The sequence below is a fragment of the Trichechus manatus genome, unplaced genomic scaffold, assembly GCF_000243295.1.
Source record: "Trichechus manatus latirostris isolate Lorelei unplaced genomic scaffold, TriManLat1.0 scaffold00041, whole genome shotgun sequence".
Taxonomy (NCBI): domain Eukaryota; kingdom Metazoa; phylum Chordata; class Mammalia; order Sirenia; family Trichechidae; genus Trichechus; species Trichechus manatus.
The window spans coordinates 7,206,361-7,228,243 of NW_004443977.1; the positions used below are offsets into that span (position 1 = coordinate 7,206,361).

At 41.8% G+C, this 21,883-nt stretch overlaps 1 protein-coding gene across 2 annotated transcripts in view; it reads left to right on the forward strand.

Annotated features, from left to right (window-relative positions):
- Positions 1-14,910, forward strand: part of XRCC5 (X-ray repair cross complementing 5) — an 89,987-nt gene extending 75,077 nt beyond the window's left edge. For both annotated transcript variants that reach the window (XM_004376381.2, XM_023731276.1), the window contains 3 exons: positions 167-234; positions 10,326-10,397; positions 11,159-14,910. In XM_004376381.2, the coding sequence (XP_004376438.2) occupies positions 167-234; positions 10,326-10,397; positions 11,159-11,173 (155 nt within the window). In that variant the 3' untranslated portion in view covers positions 11,174-14,910. The remainder of the gene's footprint in view (positions 1-166; positions 235-10,325; positions 10,398-11,158) is intronic.
- Positions 14,911-21,883: the final 6,973 nt, after the last annotated feature.

Consider the following 21,883-nt stretch of genomic DNA (forward strand, 5'->3'; position numbering starts at 1 on the left):
TGGTAGGAACTATGTGAATTAAGAAACTCAGCAATTCAGTAACGTAACACCTGTATGGTTTTAGAAATCTCCAGTCCTGAAGGTGGGAGGAGGTGTGATGAAGAGGATAGATGGAATTGGATTATTTCATTGCACTTGGATTTTACTCTGTGAATTGCTTTTTTAGATGGAATTACTCTGATCAGCAAAGATGAAGCCTCTGGAAGCTCTGTCACAGCTGAGGAAGCCAAAAAGGTATTGAGGGATTACTTCCTGTCTTTAGATGAATTACTGCAGTGGTTGTTACTTTCTTAATGTCCATTCTTCCTTGAAGAAGTTAAAGTTTAAGGGTAACTAAATTAGGCACCCATTCTTTAGTCAACCAGCCAGGAAATTGCTTCAACTACAGCAGTATCTTGGGAGAAACTATAATCTCACACAGTTTCCCACAGACCATAGTTAGATTTCTAGAACTCACCTATAACCCCACCTCCAGTAACTCTAGAGCTACTGACGTTCATAGTGCATACCAACTTAGCCTAGACCTGGTAAAGCCTATGAAATCCATCTAGCCCAAAGACTTGTATCCATGTGCGCTCATTAGATACATAGGGTAGTATTTTCTGAAAATACTGATGACTAGGCTTTACCTCACAGGGATTCTATAGATGTGAGATGGGTCCTGAGCATGGCTGTGTTTGCTGGAGTTTTTAAAGCCCTTCCGGTGATTGTGGAAACCCTGGTGGCATAGTGATTAAGAGCTACGGCTGCTAACCGAAAGGTAGGCAGTTCGAATCCACCAGGAGCTCCTCAGAAACCCTATGGGGCAGTTCTGCTCTGTCCTATAGGATCACTATAAGTTGGAATCGACTCGACAGCAACGGGTCACTGGTGATTGTAATGTACAACAAGGTAGGTAACCTGGTGTTCTAGCATAAGGATATCCAGATGTTTTCAGTAAAAGACCCCATGTATGCAGACCCCATGAGCTTTTTATTGACATAAATAGTGAGACCAAGGTCTCCCTGCTTGGTGTAGGAGTATTGAATCTGATTGAGCTATGAGTCAAATACATGTGGCTTCTTAATTCAGTAATCCTTCATTATGCCTCAGGTTTGTGATGAAGTTTTAGTGGAATTCAAATGAATAGCTCAATTTCATGGTATATTTTGTATATCCTTCAGCTTCACTTACAGTCACTGATTGATCCAGTCATGCTAGCACAATACCTGGCAGCTGTCAGTTAGATACTAAGCCTCTACTATATCCTGGGCACTGTGCTAGATGATAAGACACCCCCTGCCCTCTAGAAACACAAACCAGTCAGTTACGGTGTAGCACGGTGAATAACATTACAGAGATAATGAAGAATCCGCAACTGTACACACACTAACAGATAGCTTAGCGTTTGGGGCTGGAGAGCAGAAATCTGTTAGGGAAAGGCTGGAAACATTCGCTCATATGGGTAATTTGGGTCAAATTGTAAAACGTGTTGAATTTTCAACTCAAGAAAGGCATTTGACAGAAACCGTAATGTTGTTTGGGGGAGAAGTTAGTCAGAACATACAAGAATTTTCATTAAGCACTTTGCCTGGCACATAAGGGTTTTATTAAAGGGCAGATACGGTCCCTGCTTTCAGAGAATAAGAACCTGGAATTTTAGAAGCAAAAGGTGCTAATTATTGTCTAAAAAAGGTGTTCCACAATATCTGTACCTTCTGCCACAATCAGTACTGAGTACCATCAGCTTGAGTATGTCATTTAACTGCTTGGTTTTTTCTGCTTGTCACTTTATACAGTGTCATGATAATGTTTCCCCTTTCAACTGGGAGGAAGGCTTACCAGTTTTTGTTGAACAAGTAAAATAAATCAAGACAATTTAATTTTAGTCATTATTACAATTTAAAAAATCATCAGCCCAGTGAGAGTTGAGTACATATTAAGTTTTTGAAGAAGAGGGGAGCACTGATCTATAAAAAGGTAACTTTTCCTCCCTAGTGGACCGCCTTAACCAAAGGTAGCTAAGTGAATCCAGATTATTAGAAAAGAAATCTAGGGAGAGACAATGTGTTTCTTGCATATCGTGTGAGGCTTTTTCTATATTGCAAAGGCAGTATCTTCTTTAGAATTTAATGGCATAGAGCCTAAGCATCAGGAATGTTAATGTCTGATAAGTAAGCTATAGAGAAGAATTTCAGTTAATGACTAGGTATGAGGTTGTCCACCTAATATCACCAGAACTGATTTCAGCTGGTCAAAGTTTAAGACGACTCTGGAAACTTCACTACTTTGAGTAGAGAGAGGGCATAGTGAAAACAAGTAGAGAGAATCTCCTCCAATTGCTGGCTTCAGTGACCTCCTTCTTTTGGAGCACAGTGTTGTAGTGGTCAAGGCATGATGAGCCTTCCAATACTACCAGCCAAACTTAATTTCATTGTCGTGGCAGATCAGAAACTAGCATATTCAACGAAAATGTATTGAGTGTCATCTGTATGCTAGGCACGTTTATATACATTATATACATATAGTCTCCAAAAAAGTATATTACACATTATCCTTGCAGACTCCGTTTCACATCTAGAAAATGCCACTTCCTTTTTCACATTCACTAGAGCTCCAGTCAATTTAATATTTATACCAAATATTTGTATAACACTTTGACTTCTAAAGAACTTTCACATTATGTCGTGTTCACATAGACCATTTGTCTTAGGTTGGGTACTCTAGAGAAGCAAAACCAGCAAAGCATATAAATAGAAAGAGAGAAATTTATATCAAGGAAATGGCTCATAGGGTTATAGAGGCTGGAACGTCCCAAGACCGTGGGTCAGGATAGAGGCTTCTCCTGATTCATGCAGCCTTAGCTGCAGAAGCTAGCGAACCCACGGTCAGCAGGTCAGAGAGCATGGCTCTTGGTCACAGGCTGCGAAGATCGATGCATCCCAAGATCGGCAGGCAAGACTGCAGGTAAGCTGCTAGCTCAAGTCCCAAGACCCAGAGGTCAGAGGAACAGGAGCCAGCTGCAGGAGCTAGCACGAGCAAAGAGCCCCTGAGCCTTGCCTGAATATACCCTTATATTTCATGCACAAGGAAACTCCCTTTCAACTGATTGACTACTCACAGCAGATCACATCATGGGGGTGATCACATATCACATCTCAACAGGGAAGTGATCACAACATTATACAACTGCCAAAACACTGAGAATCATGGCCCAGCCAAGTTGACACACAGTCTTAACCATCACACTGTTATATAAATCATATGTGAATAATGGTAATCAAACTTTGTATATTCATAACTCTAGAACCAAATTGCCTAGTACTATCTCTGTGATCGTCACAGTGAGCGTCTAAGAATTGGCAGGAGCAGGAATTAGCATCCCTGTTAGTACTGGAAAGCCAGCCTCAAAGAGGTCAGCATGGGTTACACCATGAGCACTCAGAAAAGCCAAGAGAATTAAAATGCTAGTTCCTGTTTGCTGTACTGAACTTTCATTCTTTAATGGATAAAGTCTTATATATGGCATTTTGAGCCAATAATCTCAAAAATACAGCGGTCCCTGTCTGCTACATCAGAACAATTGACTGTCAGGCCTAGGGCTGGGTGGTGGTTACAATGATCTGGAGGAGCATAGAGTAGAGCTTGTGGTTCTAATTCACCTCAGCACTCGCTATCATGTCTGACTTGCAAGATTATGCTTTTGTGTCTGCTTTAATATCACATGAACCTTTTATTTTGTTTTTCAGAATGAAAACTTGATTTTGTATTAAAAAAGTTTTTAAATGCATGTGCTGATTTTTCGACAAAAGTGTAGAAAAGAGAGTGTATATACAAATGGTAATGAGGAGAGTGGTTGAGATTTTGGCTCAAGGAAGCTGATTCCTGTGATTAATAGGAGAGATATGCTTCAGCTACTTCTCTTAGTGAAGTTAGGGAAGTGTAATCACTTTTGCCCGGGCATTGAAATATTCATTTACATTGCCTTGAAGCAGGTGTTAAGTTTGGTCACTTTGCAAATAATCAGTGAAGGAAACTGGACTATAATCTGAGTGATTGAAGGGCAATCCTCACAGTCCCCTTTAAATTCTTCCCTAGTATTTACCATAAGTTATTTAAAGTTAGCAAGCTGTCAAATTCTTGCTGTTAAATGTTGGCAATTTGAGGGAAATGATCATCCAGGGATGTTTATTTTAAGCGAAAATTAAATTATAATTTTACATTTGCACAACAGACGTTTCCTTCCAGTCTGTTTAGAAGAGTGAATTTAACGATTCTTTTGAGAAATGTAGGTAAGTCATCCCTGCTCCAGAAAGAGAAAGAACTTCCATGACATACGCTTAGATAGTCACTTTAAGTTTACCTTTCATTTCACTTTGAAGCCTAAGCATAAATATTATCCCCTTTTTATACTTATTTTTATTGTCATTATAACCTTACAACTAATTCTTTTACTTGAGTTTTCTATTTCTGGTTGGTATTATTAAACATGCCATTAGCATTTGCCGTTTGGTAAAGTCTTTGTGTGTCCCTTGTCTGTCAGTTCACTCTCTGTGTGGGTAGGAGGCATGGCTGTTTATCCTGGCACTTTACAGGAGCATCTGGGACCTGGTTTGCTCCAGTCCAGAGTCCGTAAGAGGCCTGCACTTGTGATGATAGGTCAGGACAGGATGAATGATTCTTCACTTTGGAGTTTATCTTTCTTAAAAAGGATTTTTTTTTTTTTTTTTTTTTTTAAGCTTCCTTTTGCTAACTAATCTTAGCGTTAGACCAGTGATTGTCAACAGGAGTGATTTTGCTCCCCAAAGGACATTTGGCAATGTTTGGAGACGTTTGTGGTGGTTAGAAATGGGGGCATGCTACTGGCTCCTAGTAAGTGGAGGCCAGGGATGTTGCTAAACATTCTACAGTAAACGGGACAACTCCCACAACAAGGAACTATCTGGCCGAAAAGGTTAGTAATGTCACTGTTGAGAATCCTGGGTTAGGAGAATTTTAAAAAACCAAATCCTTAACTAAGGCAGAGGACATTGGCTTAAATTGTATAGCTTTTTATACAGATGGAAAGAATCCTAATAATCCCCTAGCCCAGTTTTTATTTTTAAATCATGAAAGCTTACAAGGAAGCCCGATGTATAAAGAGATAAAAATGATGCTCCTCCCTTGATGGGCAGTGGGAGCAGCAGATTGGGGTTACTCATGCCCAGGGGACTCTAAAGAACCCTTAGGACTTCAAGGAACAGAACTTGAAAAATACTGATCTAGTCCCAACACCTTATTTTATAGATGAGGAAATTTAGGGCCCTGAGAAATAAAATGACCTGTCAGAGATCTCATCATAAGTTGCTGGCGTAGAATTCAGCCCTACTGACTCCTAGTCCTCTCTTCTTTTTACTCCGTATTGAGAACACAAGGGGAAAAAGGATTTATCCTCATGGTTTTGGAGTATTGTTTCTCATGAGCTGAGCTGTCTAATCATTTGATAAGAGCTCTATAGGAAAAAAATCATCTTTTTAGCACTTGTTTTCCTTATGACTGTGTAATCGTGCCGTCTTTATTGTTATCAACATTTATTGATTTCTCACCTTAGCATGATAGACTCTCAGGGCTTAGTGATCTGGCCGTTTTACAGACACGATTCAGAGGTGAAGTTGATGAGCCTAGTGTCTCACAGCAAATTAACAGCTAGCAGAATTTACTAGAATCCAGACCCCTGGACTGTTAATAGTTATCTTTACACCACACCATGGCACCACTTTTCCATGTGCCACCAGCCACATCTGTGTAAAGAAAAGGTATTCACACTCCCTTCCTCAAGAACACACACAGGTGTGTGTGTGTGTGTGTGTACAAGCTTTGTGAAGGATGGTAAGATAAGTTTAAGAATCATTGCCTGAGAACAATTTTCTCTAACTCCTGGCCCCTGTTGGACCCCCTGATATTGTCCTTTGCTCTTTTCTGCCTTAAATCTCTGGTGTAGTTGTTCTGTACACTAGGACAAGAAAAGCAATGATGAAAATACGACAGTGCTACTTATATTTGTTTAGAACTTGTTACTTTTTTAAGATATATTTTTTAATCAAGATGGAACTTACAGTAAATGTACATATAGTAAATGGACAGATTTTAAGTGTGCAACTTGATGAATTTTTATACATGCATATACCTGTGTATTTACCACCCAGTTCAAAATATAGACCATTTCTGTTACCCCAGAAGGCTCTCTGGTGCCCTTCCCAGTCTTCCACCCCTCCAGGTAACCACTATTCTGAGTTCTGTCATTTTAGAGTAGTTATGCTGTTCTTCACCTTCATATAAATGAAATCATGCCTTTTGTGATTCATCCATGTTTTTATAGTTGTTCATTATTATAGCTATGTAGTATTCCCTTTTAAGATTATATCACAATTTATTCATCAGTTCTAATGACGGACATTTGGTTGTTCCAGGCTTTGGCCGTAATGAATAAACATGCCATAGTTATTCTTGTACATGTCTTTTGGTGAACATAATGTACAGATTTTTTGGTGGCATATTTCTAGGAGTTTGAAAGTAAAACTTAAATACTACAAAGCATTTTTTCATACTTTATTTCATCTGAGACTCCCCACAGACCCGTAAGATAGGGTAAATAGTAGTATTCCCATTTTATTTTTGAGGAAAATTAGTTACAGAAAGATCAGATAGCTTGCCCACGGTTACTGAGAAACTGACAGTGCTAAGGTTAGTTATGCTCTCCCACACTCGGTTGCTGGAGTTCCCTGCTGTACATGGAATAAGCTGCAGGTGGCGTTAGTGAAACCCAAATGTAGGCCATTTTTAAGCAAAATACATGCAAACCAAACAGATTTTTGCTCTTCCTGATGCATTTATACATCTGGATTGTGGGTGATTCTTTGGAATAGCCTGGTGGAAGCCATGTGTTATTAATTTGGGGATTTGAGCACAAGCTGATTGTTATTTTTTAGTCTATGGAGTTATAGGGCTAGGAGCCCCTATGAAGAGGTTATTCATTTTTCTGCTTCTGGCGAGGACTGGATTTCAAGAAACTTGAAAAGTAGTAGTTTAGCCATTTCATAAAGATCTCCAGGTAAGGAGGCTCTTTCTTGGGAACCCTGAGTAAATGGTGGTGGTTTGAGGAAGGAGAAGTATGCCACACAAATGTTCTATTTATTCTCGACTTTTTGAGCATATCATGAAAGGAAAGTACAAGAGGAAAGATGAACATTGACTCCTACCCTTTCTGCTGCATCAGAGAAACTGTGGCTTTGATAGAGAAGGCAGGCCTGTCACTGCATTCTCTATCTGCAGATTGCCTGTCACTGCGCAGCCGGGAAATTACTTGCAGTTAAAAACTCTGATGATGAGGAGTGGTAGTGTAAGAGATCAGTCTGGGCTGGGGCTTGGGAAAGAATAATGGATGGCAGCCCAGCTTTCCGGCATAATTTGCTTACGCAGAAATGCAAAGCAGATCTGTCAGGGAAATCAGTTGCAGATGTTTAACACTTGATGGAAATGGAGGTGTCAGTTTGCTGCTGCTCCTCTCTTCTTCGGAAATTAGCCGTGTCTCAGAGATGTGCCATTTGTATTTCATTGTATATACCGTGGTCGTACTGCACAAACAGCCCTATCTTAATTTATCCTTTAATTACAGCACGAAAGGGGCTTTGCAGGTGTGAAGGGAGTGGGAATTAGAGTTTTAGAGGCTGAGAGCCAGAGAATATTTGGGATTTTCCAGATTCATCAGTAAGTATCTAGGAGTCCTTGGGTGGCACAGATGGTTAAGTGCTCAACTGTTAGCCAAAAGGTTGGCAGTTCAAACCCACCCACAGATGCCTTGGAAGACAGGCCTGGTGATCAGCTTCCGAAAGGTCACAGCCTTGAAAACCCTATGGAGCACTCCTGTTCTAGACACAGGAGGTCGCCGTGAGTCAGAATGGAGTGTACTGCAACTAACAACAACTATGTATCAGGTTATAAAAAAAAACAATGTAAAGACGTAGTGGGCTTGGAACCACTAAGCCTATAGAGTTTGTAATCTGTTTGAAAGGTGCCATCATTTGTGGTGCCACAGAAGTTCATGGCAGGAATTGGCTCTTCTTTTTATTCTCTTCACTGTGACTGGTAAGTCTTATCTTTTAGCCATATATTCCTGATACAGGGACAGTCATGCAGACATTAATGATAATATGTAGGAAAGGAGAAGAATGAAATAAATACTTTTTTTAATAGTGATAATATTTAGGAAAACCATAAATAAAGATTAATTTGGGATTCGAAGATAAGACAGAGTTTAATCTTTAGACATAAACCATATCCAGTTAAATGTAAAGGAACTCCGGTGGCACAATGGTTAAGCACTTGGCTGCTAACAGAAAGGTTGGTGGTTCAAACCACCTAGCGGCTCCATGGGAGAAAGACCTGGTAATCTACTCCCATAAAGATTATAGCTGGTAAACCCTATGGGGTAGTTCTACTCTGTCCCATGAGATCAACTTGACAGCACCTAACAACAACAACAAATAAATGTATGGGTTTCCTGTTCGTTTACATGTATTTGGCCCTCAGCCATCTTTATTAGTAATCTCCCAGAAAAATAAATAAAATTAATGACACAGAAGCTGCATTACAGTTCTGTTCCAGACTGTACTCCCCCCATTGGTAGGATTTTCTGTCTCCTCTACCATTGGTTCTAGCACTGAACATGGTCCAGTTTAGGGTCACCAAAGGGCTGTGGAAAGATACATAAATATCCTTAGAAGAAGGTAAATTCCTTAATCCCTCAGTCAAAATTGGGGTTAGTGAATGATGAGGTGGTTTTGAATGAGGAAAAAGAATCCAGAAGACAAGTTGAATCAAAAAAGCAAATTGTCATGGTTGCATCCACGGTGCTGAGGGGCAGCACACAGTTCTGCAGAGGAGATGGCCTCCCTCCACTGTTGTCATTTTGTAGATAGTGGCTGATAGAACCTTGCTCTTAGATGCAATTTGCTACATGCCTTGGAGGAAAAGAGTTCCCACCAATACCTCTTGGAAGGACACGATGGAAGGCAAGAGTGTTCAGATCCTTTTCAAGGGCACTCACTACCCTTTTTAAATCTGAGTTTCGGTCCTAGATTCTTGCAGACTCAGTCAGGGACCTTGCTTTTCTGTGCATCTGCCCTTTAGAAGTTCCAGGTCTAGAACCCTGCTGCTGAACAGAAGAGTACATTAGAGGTTTTCTTATCCATCTCCCTGTTTTCAAAAAACACAAATTGAAGGGTTTCTAGAATAGGAAATTAAACAACCTCCCAAGCCTAACCATTTTTGTATTTCATATCTCTTACCAGAAATCTGCCTTTTTACCTCGTTTGTCCTCAGTGGAGAATAATCTTTAAGTTCAGAGATTTGAAACTATACTTACGCTCCCTTTAAAAGAGACCAAAACATACTGGTTTGGAGTACAGGCAGTCCCTGGGTTACAAATGTCCAAGTTACCATTTAATAGACTTACGGACAACTCATACTTGCCCTTTAATGTTATGTAAATTTTCCGTCAACTTTAAAATGATTGAACCAACCTCTAAAAAACAAAACCCATTGCTGTTGTGATTCTGACTCATAGCAACTCTATAGGACAGGGTAGAGCTGCCTCAGGGTTTCCAAGGCTATAAATCTCTATGGAAGTAGATCGCCACATCTGTCTCCTGTGGAGTGGCTGGTGAGTTCGAACCATCAACCTTTCGGTTGGCAGCTGGGCGCTTTAACCACCATGCCACCAGGGCTCCTGAACTAACCCTACTCGGAACAAATTCTTCGTCACAATCACCTTCACTTGGTGCATGTGCAGCTTTTAAATCACTGAAAAGGCTTTGAGCTTTAAAGTAGGCTGAATAAGAACTGTATGCATCTGTTCTGACTTACCTACAAATTCGATGTAAAGACACAGTTAGAAACTGATCTCATTTGTAACATGACCAGGAGACTGTCTGTATTTGGTTGTTTTGTAACCTTCACAAGCCACCTTATCCTCTGTGAAAGCATAAATGGAAATATCAGGTGTCCACAGTGCTTGATACAGGGCCCTCCACAGTCACTGTCTGGACAAGCCACAGCATCTCCCTTTTCCCAAGAATTTTCTCTGTTGACTGTATAGTATGTACTGTTGAGACTCAGATTTGGTCCTCTCAAGTCCAGAGTCAGGTGAAGGAGAGTTTGTCAAGGTGATGGTTTCTTTGGACCATTTGCAGTGAGACTTGGCAGAGCAAGTCTTCTTAGGTTTGCCTGTGGCAATGCTAGCAGATTGTTTCCTCTATCAAAAGAGGTAAAATGTCATTTTGGTACTATGATTGACTTTCTGTTCACAGTTTCTAGCCCTCGAAGAAAAACCAGATGAAGAGGCAGCCATATATGAAGAAGGTGGTGATGTGGATGATTTAGTAAGTACTTCTGATATATACCAGGTGCTCCAATGATTGAAATCACTTGAGCTGTAAATACAGCCAGAAAAGCTGCTTGTCATAGACTTCTTATTTGTGTTTTCATTCTTAACACACCAGAAGCTTCCTACACTATTATTTATTACCATTATGAATTTAGTCCGATAGGTAATTTCATAATGGAAATTTCTGTGCTCTGTGGTTTCAGTTATATTGTTCATTCAGATTAATCCTCTCCTTTAAAGGGCTAAAAAAGAACTAGGAAGGCTATTCCTTTACTAGCAAAATGTTATAATTTACTGAAATTGCTCCTCACCAAAAATAAGCAATACAACATGCAATTTGTGTGGGTTGACAAATAAAAACAGCCTTTAAGGAGCCTAATTCTTGAATGTTCTCAATTAACAATATAAATAAAACAGACTGATAGGCGTTTGAAGGTTTCTGGACCTCATTACAAGTGGGTGCCTCAGAGACTGTGTAAGTGTTGGCTTTTGTATCCAGCTTTCATGTTTGGAAACTTCCTGCCTTTAAGTCTCACAAGACAATTGCCCAGCAAAACTACCTCCTATGCTTTTAGACTTTTTGTGGTGCAGTTCTTAGTGTGGAGATGAGGACATACTTCGTATTTAACTCCAGCAGTGGTTAGCAGTGAGTAAGTGTGCATGTGTATGAATGCCTACCAATTAAACCCTGCCACCAGCATAACAGTGGTCTGAAGTTGCCTGACTCCTTTCTGATTATGTTGTTCTTGTTTACAGCTGGACATGATATAGGTCATGGGGCGTATGAGGCGTCTAAGAGAGTCGAACTGCATTGTCATGGCTGTGGTGCTGGCAGTTCTTACACAACAGCCTGGAGGAGGCCATTCAAGGGGAACCGGAAGCTCTGGAGACCAGATTACATGGAAGTGAACTGCACCTGATTCTCTGTGGAATGAATATGTACACAGATATCATGAGGGTTAATTTAGGTATTATACAAGTTATAGAGTCATTGTTATTTTTGATGGTGTATTATTTCTTTTGTGGTCTTATTGATCTCAGTATATTACTCACATGCTTTGAGGTTTCTGAAAAATAACTTATTTTATCCTGATTTGGTGTATTGGTGAAGATTGAGGTCCTCACAGAGTTAACATCTTATCCTGAACCATGGCATGGTCATTAGTGACTTTTTCCAATCCTTTCCAGGAGCAGGACAGTCATAGATGTAGTCCTTTGTCTGATCCTTTAACAGCATTCCCAACTTGGGCTGATCAAGCAGTGGCATTTGTTTCCTACCAAGCGAAAACTGAGTTAGGGAAGTCATAGGTAAAGGCCAACTCATTTCTCTTTCTACTTAAGCCTTTTAGTTACCACATTCAGAGTACAAGCCTTCAGGAGACGCAGCATAGGTAGGGAAAGAACGCTGGACTAGCCCAGATCCTTACGCGTGAGGTTTGATATTGTTCCCATGAAGAAAAGACTCTCTTCTGGCCCAGCCTCTGTCATATTAGTGAACCTTAAAAGAAAGAAAAGCTGAGAAATTCACCACTAATACTTAGAAATGTATCATTTTATTAACCTCTACTTGCAGGTCTCAAAGGAAGTTTGGTTGTATTAAAACACTTTTTCCTTAGTTTTCCAGTCTGTCCCATCTCTATCTAAGTCTACCTTCCTGTCTCTCTGCATGATCTTTTTTTTTTTTCTTAAAATAAGAAAATAATCCTTAGTGTTCTTTTTCCTGTTCCCATTCCTTCCCTGAGTTTTAACCCTTCCTGATGTCACAAACTTCTTGTACCCAATTCACATGTCCTCAACACCCCCCATGTAGGTAACCAATACAATTTTATAAACATAATGATAAAGTTATAAATGACTCACACTCCTGTGGATTGCTGTTAATTACTAATGCTCTGCAACAGAGTTCTTCAGTGTTTTGCTGAGGATTGAAGGCCCTCTGTGCATTGATTGAAAATGGATCTCCAAGAGAGAACATCATTCAGTCCTCTGAGTGGTTCACAGTCCACTGAGTGGTTCACTGTGGGCCTCTACGACGATACTCAATGCTTTGCACACTTTGTTCAATCTTGACATACATACAGGTGCCCATTAAAAGTACTCCCAATGAAGGATACCATATATATATTACTGTCTAGTCAGATAGTTAAAGTCTAATGGATGTTTGTGACTTGGTCAATACAAAGACATTTCTTAGAATCATAAAGCAAGAAAACTTTGTTCTTTAAATTCTACATTATCCTTATCAGATACTCCTGACAATAAGAATTGCCTCAATGAGTACGACCCTATAAGCAGTTTGGGGAATATTCTCTCTTAGAAACAGCAACCCTTCTGTCAAGCCAGAATAAGTTTGAATCAAGTTAGTCCTTTAGATCTTCTGATTCTTTTTGATTTAGGTTGTATGCTGCAGGATTATTTGTGCGTCCCTAACTCCACTTTTACCTAAATTATCTGAGCACCTGAAGGAAGAAACGAGTTTGACAAGCTGGGGAGAGAAAGTACTAAATTAGCCATGTAATTTCCAAATCCATTTCATTGTATGCTATGTAGACACAGTATATGTGCTGTGTAGACTTGGTCATAGCATACTGTTTTGAGTAGGGCATCATGTTTTGGATGAACACACCAAAGTCCCATTTTGCTGAAATGAGATTTTCAGATCCATAGAACCCCCGGCTGTTCTGTCGACTATGCCTTGCAGAGCAGCAAGCACTACGTCAGCTTCAGGCAGCCCCAGGCTAGTCCTCAGAAGCCCCTATTTCCTACAAATGGTAGGCTGTATATAAATTGGAAGTCACTGACAGTGGTCCCTGTCACCTTTAGTCTTCTTATAGCACTAAAATCTATTGACTTAGAGAGAAGGGAGAGATAAAGGGGAGAGACTCAGCCTCCAGTCACAACCCAAAGGTCCCCATGCATTTCCAAATGCCCCATCAAGGGTGTATGCAACCCTGCAGTTAAAAACCACTAATTTAAGTGTTGAATCTCAATCCTTTGTTAATTAATTTACATGTGGAATTTAGAATCTTGTAAAATTATTTGGAAAACCATGTTGGGGAAGAGCGTTACCTAGTTCAGAATGGTTTTGAAAAATAAATGAGGACAGATAAATCTGAATGTATATAGTACAAATGACTGGCTTTGCAGCTAATTTTAATTCAGGGAACAGAGATTCTGTTTGGTCTACTACCTCCCATTGGCCATCTCATATTGTCCCCTTCTTCTCCGTGAGGTATTCCAGATTCAGAACATGAGCTGGTGGCCCATTCAGAGTAGATGCTGTGAAGGGCCGCAGTGTGGGTAGGGAAAGAACTATGGTACCTCCTGCCTTGCTAACCACCCCTCCCTGTTAACTCTCTGCTGGAGCTAAATACTCAAGGCGCGAACAACAAAATGGAAATCAGCATACTACCTTAGTATTAGCTTGTTTCAAAGATGTTTGGAACAGCTAGGCTGTAGCACATGGCTTAGGTTTGTAGTCTACCTCCTACCTCCAGATCTTAACCACCTACCCTGAGATGAAGAGAGCAAGATCATCTGGTTGGACCCGGCTTTCTTGCCTGATTGGCAGCATGGAGCAGAAGGTGGAAATGCATATCAAGTTTAATATACATATAACCTATTAGGGGTTTTAATGACCCTGATAAATATAGCCCAATCACCAGTCACATTTATACGTCTGCCTCCCTGTAGTGGGCAGGGAAATATTAGGAGGGAGTGGGGAGTGGGAGCTTCCCCCATCCACCACCCTCACCCCGACATGGAGTCAGTTCACTTAATCAGTAGAATTGATAATCCCTGCTTGGATAGTATTGGCTTTCTGTGGTCATTTTTGAAAGGAAGGAAAATACTTCTTTTCTCTGTCTGAATGTAGCTCAGGAATAGACTTCTATCTCTTCCATCTCTTCTTTAGAGAGACATAGTGGCATAGTGCTTCAAAGCATCACCTGGACGTTAGGTATTCCTGGGTATAAGTGCCAGCAGCAGCACTTACCAGCAGTGTGGCCATAGAAAGCCTTTTAGCCTTTCTAAGCAACAGAATATGACTGTCACTTGCATTTCAATTGTGGGCAGGATGTCCTGGGAGAAGACGGTACCTTCTCGGTCAAAGGGAGTTCACAGACGGCTTTGCAGGAGCTGCTTGAATGATGAGAATGTGTCTTGCCTGGAGGAAGCAGCCCCAGACACATGTGCCATTCACCACCTCACCTGTTACCTTTCCCAGGCCCGCTGCCTTTGCCCAGAGGATTGTGGGGTGGATAAGGGCACCGACTGGGGTCAGGCAGACCTGAGTGGAGGCCTTTTCTGTCATGTCTTAACTTAGGTGCATCTCTGAATTTCTCTAAGCTCCCAGACCTTTCCAGTGTGCTGGTAATTATACTGGTCTTCATAGGGTTATGGTTAGGATTAATAAATGTGGTGTTAATGGTATATAATATATTGGCATAACAACATGGGAAATAAAACTTATTTTGTAGCAGCATCTCTTTTGAGAACAGATTTGGTTTGTTGGGTAAATTCTTTGATGAACTACTTGGGGGGATCAGGGTGGCAACAGAATGGGGAGGGGGGTGGTAGAAGGAAGTTGACATTCTGGGGGTAAGCTAGTGGAACAACAAAGGTGGGGGTGGTCCAGCTGATTACCAGCCTTTGCTTTGATGAATGTTATAAATGGAGACAAAGTTTTAGAGATGGAGAGGAATGAAGAGAAAGGAGTGACTGGGCAGCTGGCAGGGAGGGGAACTTTGGGGGTATTGGGAAACACTAATGTCTATAGGGTATTCTTAATTTTATCTTGTGTGAAGTGTGAGTGAATCTCCATCTTCCTGCTGAATATTCAGTAAAATACCTATTTCTCACTAATGTGTTTGGAGTTGATCATATTAGAGGATGCATATAAGTATTGTATCCTGTCGCCTGCATCAAGGAGGGCAAGGGCAAAACAGGCTGCCTGTGGGGAGTCTGTTCATCTCTGAATTCCATGGATGTCTTGTTACTTAAACCTGAAACCAGTCAAATGTAGGTGACAGTGTGCTCTGCTCCTCCTTAGGTTACAATATAACGCCCCTACGCCTCTACATGATGGCCAAGATCAAATATCTGTATACTCCCCTTTCAGAAGGAAGAACAAAAATGAGCTCTGTTCTTGAAAGTAACTGCAGATAACAGCTCAGCCAGGAAAGCACAAAGGTAGCATGTGTGAGACATTTATCACTGCTCATAACTTTAAAATTGCATACCAAGCTGTTGGGTTTGAATTTTGATTAAGTAAGGGCAGATCGGGGCACCATCAAACACACTGTCAAAAGATTCACACACATATTCCATGTGGCCACATCTTTTTAGTTGTTTATTTCACAGGTTGCTGTGTCTGTTTCTAGTGTTATGACTTCATGCCCTGCTGAGAGATCTCCTCCCAAGGTTTTGGAAACGTGAAGGAGATCCTTCTCCCACTTCTTTGGGAGTCTTCACACTCAGTTTAAAACAGTCCTGCCCAGGGGCAGAGAGAAAGACATGTTAAAACCCAGCAAACCTAAACAATCTTATATAATGTATGTGGGACTTTTATGTATCTCCACCCTAGGAAGAATAAAAGATTGAAAAATAACTTCCATTTCTTAGCAGTGTGCATTGACAGAAGTTGACAGAGGGTATGGTTAAAAGAAAGTCATAGGGCATTTCTGAAGCCAGATGGTATAATACTCCAGCCTCACCTGGAAGTGTCTGATAGGGGTTGAAAACACCTAGCAGATGCTGTCCTGAATCTGTCCAGTCATTTCTGCAGCTTTAGCAATACCCAAGAACTGTATAAGTCAACACTGAGTGCTTATGGCCTGTGTCCCAATGTTTGCCAGATAAGATGAACAGAGAATGTACTCACCCCTAAGAAGCTTAGAGTCTGTCTCAAACCAGACTAATAAAAAACTGAGGAATGAGATCTATGCAAAGTAATATAGAAATACTAGCCCAATCCTGACTATTTTTACTAAACCAAAAACAAAAAACCAAAGTCATTGTCGTAGAGTCAATTCCAACTCATAGCGACCCCATAAGAAAGAGTAGAGCTGCCCCATAGGGTTTCCAAGGAGCACCTAGTGGATTTGAACTGCTGACCTTTTTTGGTTAGCAGCCAAGCTGTTAACCATGGAGCCACCAAGGCTCCTGTTTTTGTTTTTTTAAAACCAATGTACCTATGGCTGGAGGTTTTCACATATGAACAAAACTGAGACACCACATTCCACCTGCCTTGAGGGACATCACGGGTGTGGACTGTGGGCTTGTCATGGATTTGAATTATGTCCCCCCAAAAATGTGTATCAATTTGGCTAGGCCATGGTTCCCAGTATTTTGTGGTTGTCTTCCGTTTTGTGATTGTAATTTTACGTTAAAGAGGATCAGGATGGGATTGTAACACCACCCTTACCCAGGTCACATCCCTGAGCTAGTGTAAAGGAGTTTCCCTGGGGTGTGGCCTGCAGCACCTTTTACCTCTCAAGAGATAAAAAGAAAGGGAAGCAAGCAGAGAGTTGAGGACCTCATACCACCAAGAAAGCAGTGCCGGGAGCAGAGCGCGTCCTTTGGACCTGAGGTTCCTGTGCTGACATGCACCCAGACCAAAGGAAGATTGATGACAAGGACCTTCCTCCACAGACGACAGAGAAAGCCTTCCCCTGGAGCTGACGCCCTGAATTTGTACTTGTAACCTACTAGACTGTGAGAGAATAAATTTCTCTTTGTTGAAGCTATCCACTTGGCTATTTCTGTTACAGCAGCACTAGATGACTAAGACAGAATTTGGTACCAAGAGAGTGGGGTGCTGATACCTAAAATGTGGAAGCGGTTTTAAAACTGTGAATGGATAGCGGAGTGGCAGTGACAGAGGACCAGCAGCAGCAGAGAAGCAGCAGTAGCAGAACCAGGAGACCAGGGTAAGATGGCGCTGGAGCCAACACACAGAGCGAGAGAGCTGAGTGCCTGTGCACAGGAGGCTTCCTGGTGGAGTGCGGTGCCTCCAGGCGCTTACTGGTGGAGCTACAGAGCTTTGGAACACTTGCCCCAGAAGGGCAGATGAGGGCGTTGAGGCTGGAGGAGCCGGGAGGCCAAGAAACCAGGAAGCAGAAGCTGAAGAGACAAGAAACGGAAGAAGCAGAGCTGCCTCGATCTCAAAAGGTATGGCCATGACCTCAGGGGTTTCAAAGGGTGGAGCCATGGCCTCTGGTGTTTCTAAGGGTGGAGTTGCCACAGAGATAGACTAGTAGAATGGGGCAGCTAAAGCTGAGGAAACAGAGTTGCTGTCTCAGTGTGCCTGGAAGGCGAGGCTGAAGCCCAGGGCCGAGGGGCCTCCAGTCAGAATCTGGAGAGTGTGGCCAATACCTAGAGTCTAGAGGACAGGGCTGTTGTGTGAAAAGTCTCAGAAAACAGAATTATTTTGAAGCCTTGAGGGCTAATGTAATGTGTTACTGCTAATTTGCTTGGTGCCTGTTCCTTCTTTCCCTGCAATTTCTCCCATTGGTAATGGAAGTATCTAGCTTGTGCCTGTTCTGCCATTGTACCTTTGGAAGGAGATAACTTGTATTCTAGATTTCACAGATGAGGAGGAATTTTTGGATTATGGACTTGGAGTTAGACTTTTGCTATGATATGATGGGATGAATATGTTTTGCATGTTACAAGGATGTGATTTTTGGGGGGCCAAAGGGTAGAATGTCATGGATTGAATTATGTCCCCCCAAAAATGTGTGTATCTATTTGGCTAGGCCATGATTCCCAGTATTATGTTGTTGTCCTCCATTTTGTGATTGTAATTTTACATTAAAGAGGATCAGGATGGGATTGTAACACCACCCTTACCTACTTCACATCCCTGATCCAATGTAAAGGGAGTTTCCCTGGGGTGTGGCCTGCAGCACCTTTTATCTCTCAAGAGATAAAAAGAAAGGGAAGCCAGCAGAGAGTTGAGGACCTCATACCACCAAGAAAGCAGTGCCAGGAGCAGAGCGCGTCCTTTGGACCTGAGGTTCCTGTGCTGAGATGCTCCCAGACCAAAGGAAGATTGATGACAATGACCTTCCTACACAGCCGACATAGAAAGTCTTCCCCTGGGGCTGTCGCCCTGAATTTGGACTTGCAACCTACTAGACTGTGAGAGAATAAATTTCTCTTTGTTGAAGCCATCCACTTGTGCTATTTCTGTTATAGCAGCACTAGATGACAAAGACAGGGCTAAAGGAGGTCTCAGGCCATTCTGAACACTCTACTTGCACATCATCAAAATCTGGTAGGTTTCCCAACATGATAAAGGGCATTTATGAAAGCCACTCAGTGGGGAAAAACTGAAAGCTTTCCTCCTAAGATCAGGACCAAGGTGAAGGATGCCTTCATCACTGCTATTTGACATTGTACCAGAAGTTCTAGACAGAGCAATTAGGCAGGAAAAATAAAAGGCATCCAAATTGGAAAGGATGACATGATCCTGTATACTGAAAATTGCAAATAGTCCACGAGAAAGCTACTAGAGCTAATAAATGAATTCAGCAAAGTTGCAGGGTACATCAGTTGTTTCTATATACCAACAATGAGCAAACAAATGGAAATTAAGAAAAATTCCATTTACAATAGCATCTAAAAGAATAAAGTATCTAGGAATAAATTTAACCAGGAAGGTGAAAGACTTGAAAACTATAAAACATTACTGAAAGAAATTAAAGAAGACCTAAATAAATGGAAAGACATTCTGTGTTCATGGGTTAGAAAACTTAATATTGTTAAGATGTCAGTCAATACAACCCAAAGTGATCTACAGATTCAATGTAATTCTTATCAAAATTCGAGTATATATATAGTCAACATTCTTTGCCAACCCCACAATTTGAATACATCAACACTTCCTGCCATCTACCCTAATGCTCAAGCCTCTCAAATCTTCCTGGTCATGTCATCTTGGGCAAGTTACTCAGCTATTATCAGTGTTAAGTTTCCACAACTAACATAAATGGTAAACTGTAAAATAGAGTTTATGTTAATAGTCCCTAACTTACAGGGTTGTCAGGGTGAAATGAGGTGGCCCACATAAAATGCTTGGCACACGGTAAGTGCACAGTAAATATCTTCCATTATTATCAGCCCCGTCAATTCTGTGTGTCTTCCTTCTCTACGCCAGCATCTGTCTGGCTTTAAAATGTCCTGCTCTGCCCAATAATCCACTACGTGGATTAGCTAGTAAGTAAGGACTCCTGGAGAGACAGCTGCATCTCTGTCCTTAACTTGCTCTGCGATCAAGAGTACATCAGTCAAATAGGCCATCTGTTTTCCTCCTACAAAATGGACAGCTGCCTCTCTCGGGATGTTGGAGGCAGAAAGTGAAGAATGGGAAGCTCTCTAACAAAAAATTCAAAGACAGCTTGAGTTCTAGATGGGAGGAGATGTGTGTGTGTGTGTACACGTGCGCTTCAAGTCTTGGAACTTGAGTAGATTGGTCACACCACAATGTGTCACTTCACCTGCCTCCTTTGTTTAAAGATTTCCCTCCCCGTTTTCCAACCCCCTGGGTCCTGGATCCTCTAGCAGCGTCAGGGCTAGATGCCTTTTATGGGCCACTTTGATTAGTGTCCTGATAGAGGTTTAATCACTCATAAACTGCCATCCACCCCCTGGCAGGAGGCAGGGGAAGTAGGGGACTGTTATTAATAGACCAAGCAGAGAGGACACTTGAAGTGTCATGGATGGGTATAATGAGTCTGTATGTGATGGTACAGAGATAAAAATAGTTCCTGGGCTTTATATACATAATATATATGTATACATAGACTCAAACCCTCAAACACATAAATACACATGTGCACACAGGCATAATCCCTGTGCCCCAGTGTGCACACATACATGCACACATTCCCTCTTGGACCACAGAGATTGGTTATAAATGTGTGGAGTTGGAAGAATGAGGGATTTTTAGCTGGACAAACACACATATACAAGCAAGCCTTTGGGGAGTGTGTTTTTATATGTTAGATACCTAGAACAGCACCTGAAATACGAGAAGGACTCAGTAATTTTAATCCCCTTCTTTCTATAAATATAAAAAGGAGAAAGTGTATGTGTGTGTTAGACATTCTCTCTGTGTGAGTTGGTGACAGACATTTGTCCATCTCATGGAAGTGCAAGGGGTCAGGCTGCTGAATTATGAAGAAGGAAACTGTGTCAGCATTTATTGAGAATGTGAATAGGAAAACAAACTGCAAAATGTTCTATAAGTGTCCGCTGCTGTTGGTTATTTGTAGGTGCATTTGTATCCTTTTATTCATGAGTTCTCGGATGTTATGAGGGAAGAGACCACGTGGCCATTGTCTTATCTGGTTCCAGGCATGTAACCCTGTCCTTTTATGTTTGTCCTATGGGCATCATGTGGGCTACAAGACTCTTATCCATCACTAAGGCTGGCAGGAAGGGGCGCCTCTACTGATATTGCAGGTACCCCACAAGCAGGCCTGTGTGCCCACCCATCCCCTGGCATGTGTCCTGGTTTCTTGTCTGTAAAATTCAATTTCATAAACATGCATTGGGCACCTGTATCCAGAGCTCTTTCCTGGGCACCCCAGAGGATTAGAGTTGAACACGTATTCATTGTCCTTCGGAAGTTCACAGTTCAGTAGAGAGAGAACCCAGAAACCAAACAAAACCCGTTGCCATCGAGTCGATTCTGACTCATAGAGAACCTATAGGACAGAGAAGAACTGCCCCATAGGGTTTCCAAGGCTGTAAATCTTTTCAGAAGCAGACTGTCACGTCATTCTCTCATAGAGCGTCTGGTTGGTTTGAACCGCCAACCTTTCAGTTAGCTAGCAGCCAAGCACTTAAGCAGAGAGAAAAGTTCACAAATAGCCAGAATCCTTGAGGTGAGGAAGGCTGTAATAAAAGAGACCCAAGAAGAGAGTGTCAGAGGCGGAAGAAGAGATTGATTTCAGTCTTGGTAACTGGGGACACTTTCTGGGGTTAGTAACATTTAGGATGGACCACGAATGGAACAAGAATTTAATAAAGAGAGAGGCAAGGGCAGGGTGTTCTAATAGGGGATACAGCAGAGTTCAGGACAGGTTCAGGAAAGGGTAAGTGGTTTGGTTTGCCTGGGGGGAAAGGTGCATGGCGGGATATGGTGAGCACTTAGACTACAAAGACAGGGTCATTACCTCGGGGAAAGCCCTTTCTTTAAAGAGAAATGCCATCAGGTGGGCTTCAGCAAGGCTGGGCTGGCAGGTGTGTACAGAGCGTGGGAGGGTCTGAGGGGTGGGCTGCAGGATGAGAGAGCTATTCAGAGGCTTTGGAAGAGCCTTAGAAAGAGATGGCTGAGAGCTCAACCACACCGGCAACCATTTCGTGGTGAGAACCGCTCTCCCTTCCCCCTTGGGTCCTGAGATTCCTGGAAAAGAGGACCTGGTGTCAAGGGCTTGTGCCCATGAGCCCCTGAGCCCACTTGTGACACTGGGG